The following is a 6000-nucleotide window of genomic DNA, read 5'->3' as shown; positions in this document are numbered from 1 at the left end:
GAAGTAGGACTAAATTAATTTAAGACATCTGCTTGGTATGGATGAGTCGGGGCAAAGGCTCCGTTTCTTCTGACTTGCTCACCTTAAAATAAGAACAAATACTAGACTCAAATGAAGTACGAACGTGTGGAGTAGAAATGCTTGGAGAAATTGAGTAGGTTTGCCAGTATTTGTGGGGAGCTCTGATGAAGAATCGTGTTGCAGTCGAAACGTGAATTGTTCAGTTTCCCTACTAGTACTGACAGACCTGCTGAGTTTCTCCCAACACATTTTCCGCTTTTCATAAACTTTGAAGTGAGATAGGGGAAAGGAAATGTTTTTAAATAGGAATGAATCTATAATCCATCTCGTGAATTATGATGACTTGAGAGTAGCAAAGGAGCATTGATAGTTGACACAAAAAAAGCCTCCACTGACGGAGCGACCCGCACCGGCCACCCTGTCCCTGTGGCGGAGTTTGTCCCCCTGACGGAGCGACCCGCACCGGCCACCCTGTCCCTGTGGCGGAGTTTGTCCCCTTGACGGAGCGACCCGCACCGGCCGCCCTGTCCCTGTGGCGGAGTTTGTCCCCCTGACGGAGCGACCCGCACCGGCCACCCTGTCCCTGTGGCGGAGTTTGTCCCCTTGACGGAGCGACCCGCACCGGCCGCCCTGTCCCTGTGGCGGAGTTTGTCCCCCTGACGGAGCGACCCGCACCGGCCACCCTGTCCCTGTGGCGGAGTTTGTCCCCCTGACGGAGCGACCCGCACCGTCCACCCTGTCCGTCTGGTGGAGCTCGTCCCTCTGACGGAGCAGACCGCACTCGAATCTAACAGCTGCTGATTCCAGAACTCGTGGACCGGAATCTGGGACTGGGGGTAAATTATCCAAAAGTCGGTTGGAGTTGGGTAACGGAGCGTAATCGTTTCGCTAAACCCTATTCGAGATCATCGCGCTCTGCCCCTGTTTTTTATTTCCCCACAGTCAAGCCAGGAACCTGCGGTGGCGCCGCTGTTTGCAGCGGGGGACGGTTCTGCGGTGGGACCACTTACTTCCGTTACTGTGGAGAGAGGAGGAGGCCTCCAATAATGGCCTGGAGATCACCAGGTGAGAAAGATACTGGGGGAGGGGGGATCCTGGAGATCACCAGGTGAGAGATACTGGGGGAGGGGGGATCCTGGAGATCACCAGGTGAGAGAGATCCTGGGGGAGGGGGGTTCCTGGAGATCTCTGGGTGAGAGAGATACTGGGGGAGGGGGAATCCTGGAGATCACCAGGTGAGAGAGATACTGGGGGAGGGGGATCCTGGAGATCACCGGGTGAGAGATACTGGGGGAGGGAGGGATCCTGGAGAGACTGGGGTGAGGGAGTACAGGATCTTGGAGATTACCAGGCAACAGATTGGGGAGGGGGTAAGGTAAGAGGAAGGTTGCAGCTCACCAGGTGACAGACTTGGGGATTGGAGGGTGCACAATAACAGAAATTGCAGGGAATCCCCAGCAGATCTGGCAGCATCCAGGGAGAGAAATTAAAGTTAACACCTCAGGTCCAGTGAGAAGTCAGGGAACCATAAACCGGTGAGTCTGATGTCACCAGTCGGTAAGTTGGTGGAAGGGATTCTGAGGGGCAGGATTTACATGTATTTGGAAAGCCAAGGACTAATTGTGGATTGTCAACTTGGCTTTGTGCGTGAGAAATTGTGTCTCACCAACCTGATTTGAGTTTTTTGAAGAAGTGGCAAGGTTTATGAAAGTAGGCCGCTGGACATTGTGTGGACTTCAGCAAGACATTTCACAAAGTTCCATATGGTAAAGTGGTTAGCAAGGTAAGCATGGAACACATGAAGAGTTAGCCAATGGGATTCAATATTGGCTTATAGGTAGTAGACAGGGGGGGTACGTGGAGGATTGTTTTTCGAACTGGAGGGGCCTGTAACCAACGGTGTGCCTCAAGGATCGGTGCTAGGTTCACTGCTTTTCGTCATTTATCTAAATGATTTGGATGTGATTATAGGAGGAATGGTTGCTAAGTTTGCAGCAGACACTAAAATTGGTGGTGCAGTAGGCAGTAAAGAAGGTTATCTCAATGGGACATTGATCAGATGGACCGATGGAATGAGAAGTGGCAGACAGAGTTTAACTTAGATAAATGTTAGATGTTACGTTTTGGTAAGGCAAATCAGGAGATCTTAGGATGCAGGTCAATAGTTCCTTGAAAGTGGAGTCACAGGTAGACAGAATAGTGAAAAAGACACTTGGTAAGCTTGCTTTTATTAGTCAGTGCATTGAGTTTGGAGTTGAAATGTCATGTTGCATCTGTACAGGACATTGGTTAGGCCACTTTTGGAATACAGTGTTCAATTCTGGTCTCCCTGTTATAGGGAAGATGATGTGGAACTTGAAAGCGTGCAGAAAATATTTACAAGGATGTTGCCAGAGTTGGAGTGTTTGAGTTATAAGGAGAGTTAGAAGCTCTTTTCTCTGGAGCTTTGGAGTCTGCGGGTTGACCTTATAGAGGTTTATAAAATCATGAAGGGGCATAGACACAATTACAACAATTAAACGTTGTTTAGAGGGATATGCCGATCTATGTTCTAAATCAATCCACTCCCATTTGTTCTAATCCCTTCCTGTTCATATACCCATCCAGATGCCTTTTAAATGTAATTGTGCCTGCCTCCACCACTTCCTCTGGCAGCTCATTCCATATATGCACTACCCTCTGTGTGAAATAGTTGCCCCTTAGGTCCCTTTACACAAAGATGTTGCTCGGATTGAAGGGTTTGAGTGAAAGGGAGAACCTGAATAGACTGTTTTTTTTTCCCCTGGAGTGTTGAAGGCTGAGTCATGACCTTATAGAGATTTATATAATCATGAGGGACATGGATAGGGGGAACGGCCAAGGTCTTTTTCGTAGGGTAGGGGAGTCTTAAACTAGAGGTCATAGTTTAAGGTGAGAGAGGCTTTTTGCTGTTACACTTATCAAATGTGACATAGAAGTACCCAGTTAGCTATGGTGAATTCACAGTTTAGGTGTGTTTCCAGCAGCATCCAGTCAATTTTTATATGCTGGTGAAAATAACTCCCTTTAGAGTATTTGGTAACACATTAACATAGAATCTTGGTCATAGGGCAAAATAGAGTTGTGTTGGAGTGATGTATTTTGAACTTGAGTCATGGGAGGGGAAAGGGAAAGCAACAGGGAGTATAGAGTCAAGTAGAAAGGTTAGCAGGTTAGCATGTGTGCAGGGTTTAAGTTCAAGGCAGACTAGGAATGAAGCAAAAAGGAAGAATAACTTAGCACATACTACTAGAGGTGATGGAAATCATGAGGATAAGAAAATTAGCATTATGATGCTTTACCTGAATGCTCGTAGTATTCATAACAAAGTATTTTGAGTTAATAGCACAAATCATCGTGAATGATTATGATGGCGTAGGCATCACAGAGACGTGGTTGCAGGGGGTTCAGGACTGGCAGTTAAACATCCAAGGATTTACAAAAGACAGGGAGGTGGGCAGAAGGGGGCGGGGTTGCCTTGTTAGCTAAGAATGAAATTAAGGCTGGAAATGTGTTGCTGGAAAAGCGCAGCAGGTCAGGCAGCATCCAGGGAACAGTAGAATCGACGTTTCGGGCATAAGCCCTTCTTCTACAAAGATTTCAGTGAGTCCCTCTCTCACTGCACCCCCCAAGTCATTCTCCTGTTCCCTGGATGCTGCCTGACCTGCTGCGCTTTTCCAGCAACACATTTCCAGCTCTGATCTCCAGCATCTGCAGACCTCACTTTCTCCTCAAAGAATGAAATTAAACCTATGGCACTGAATGACATAGGGTCAGATGATGTGGAGTCTTTGTGGGTGGAGTTGAACCACAAAGGCATAAAAACCATAATGGGAGTTATGTACAGACCTCCCAGCAGTAATTAGGACCAGGAGCACAAGATGTACCAGGAAATAAATAGGGCATATCAAAAAGGCACGGTCACGGTAATCATGGGGGACTTCAATATGCAAATGGGTGAATAACATTGCCGGTGGATCCAAAGAAAAGGAATTCATGGAATGCTGACAGGATGGCTTTTTGGAACAGCTTGTGATGGAGCCCACAAGGGAGCAGGTTATTCTGGACTTAGTGCTATGTAATGAGCCAGACTTTATTAGATTACTTACAGCATGGAAACAGGCCCTTCAGCCCAACAAGTCCACACCGACCTGCCGAAGCATATACCACCCAGACCCATATTCCTACATTTATTCCTTCACCTAACACTACAGGCAATTTAGCACAGCCAATTCTCCTAACCTGCACATTTTTGGATTGTGAGAAGAAACCGGAGCACCCGGAGGAAACCCACACAGACACAGGGAGAATGTGCAATCTCCACACAGAGAATCGCCTGAGGCGGGAATTGAACCCGGGTCTCTGGCGCTGTGAGGCAGCAGTGCTAACCACTGTGCCACCGTGCCGCCCACTTTATAAAAGATCTTAAAGTAAGGGAACACTTCAGAGGCAGCGATTATAATATGGTAGAGTTCACTCTGCAGTTTGAAAAGAGAAGGCAAAATCCGATGTAATGGTGTTACAGTTAAATAAAGATCATTACAGGGGCATGAGAGAGGAACTGACGAAAATCGACTGGAAGCAGAGCCTATTGGGGAAGACAGTAGAGCAACAATGGCAGGAGTTTCTGGGTCTGATTGAGGACACAGTACAGAGGTTCATCCCAAAGAAAAAAAAGATTATCTGGGGGAGTGTGGTGGGGTGTGTATTCGACATCCTTGGCTGACAAAGGAAGTCAGGAAATGTGTTACAGAAAAAGAGAGAGCCTATGAAGTGGCCAAGAGCACTAGGAAATCAGAAGATTGGGAAGACTACAAAAACAAACAGAGGATATTAAAGAGAGAAATAAGGAAGGAGAGGATCAAAATGAAGGTAAGCTAGCCAATAATATTAGAAATGACAATAAAAGTTTCTTTCAATACATAAGAAACAAACGAGAGGCAGAAGTAGAAATTGGGCGGCTCCAAATTGATGCAGGAAGGCTAGTAATGAGAGATAAGGAAATAGTTGAAGAGCTTAATAAATACTTTGTGTCAGTCTTCACAATGGAAGACATGAGTAATATCCCAACAATTAAGGAGAGTCAAGGTGTAGAGTTGAGTATGGTAACCATTACAAAAGAGAAAGCGGTAGAAAAGCTAAAAAGTCTAAAAATTGATAAATCTCCTGACCCTGATGGACTACATCTTAGAGTTCTGAGGGAAGTCGCTGATGAAATAGCGGAGGCATTGGTTGTAATCTTTCAAAAATCACTGGAGTCAGGTAAAGTCCCAAGTGATTGGAAAATCGCTGTTGTAACCCCTTGTTCAAGAAAGGATCAAGAGAAAAGATGGAAAATTATAGACCGATTAGCCTAACCTCAGTTGTTGGTAAAATTCTAGAATCCATCGTTAAGGATGAGATTTCTAAATTCTTGGAAGTGTAGGGTCAGATTAGAACAAGTCAGCAAGGATTTATTAAGGGGAGGTCATGCCTGACAAACCTATGAGAGTTCTTTGAAGAGGTTACAAGTAGGTTAGACCAGGGAAACCCAGTGGATGTTATCTACCTAGACTTCCAAAAGGTATTTGATAAGGTGCCTCATTGGAGGCTGCTGAGTACAGTGAGGGCCCATGGTGTTCGAGGTGAGCTACTGGCATGGATTAAGGATTGGCTGTCTGACAGAAGGCAGAGAGTTGGGATAAAAGGTTCTTTTTCAGAATGGCAGCGAGTGACAAGCGGTGTCCCACAGGGTTCAGTGTTGGGGCTGCAGCTGTTCACTTTATATATTAATGATCTGGATGAAGGGACTGGGGGCATTCTAGTAAAGTTCTAGTAAATGATATGAAGTTAGGCAGACAGGCAGGTAGTTCTGAGGAGGTGGGGAGGCTGCAGAAAGATTTAGACAGTTTAGGAAAGTGGTCCAAGGAATGGCTGAAATTCAACGTGAGCAAATGTGAGGTCTTGCACTTTGGAAAAAAA

The 6000-nt window shown here is 46.1% G+C and overlaps 1 protein-coding gene across 2 annotated transcripts in view; it reads left to right on the top strand.

The window, feature by feature from the left end:
- Window positions 1-845: 845 nt before the first annotated feature.
- The window catches only part of LOC122558493 (ADP-ribosylation factor-like 2 binding protein), a 29173-nt gene continuing 24018 nt past the window's right edge, over window positions 846-6000 (top strand). The window contains exon 1 of one of the 2 annotated variants that reach the window (XM_043707139.1): window positions 846-1086. In XM_043707139.1, the coding sequence (XP_043563074.1) occupies window positions 1068-1086 (19 nt within the window). In that variant the 5' untranslated portion in view covers window positions 846-1067. The remainder of the gene's footprint in view (window positions 1087-6000) is intronic. The other variant, XM_043707137.1, reaches the window with a different exon arrangement.

The sequence above is a fragment of the Chiloscyllium plagiosum genome, chromosome 17 (assembly GCF_004010195.1).
Source record: "Chiloscyllium plagiosum isolate BGI_BamShark_2017 chromosome 17, ASM401019v2, whole genome shotgun sequence".
Taxonomy (NCBI): Eukaryota; Metazoa; Chordata; class Chondrichthyes; order Orectolobiformes; family Hemiscylliidae; genus Chiloscyllium; species Chiloscyllium plagiosum.
This window is presented reverse-complemented; position numbering and strand designations above follow the sequence as displayed.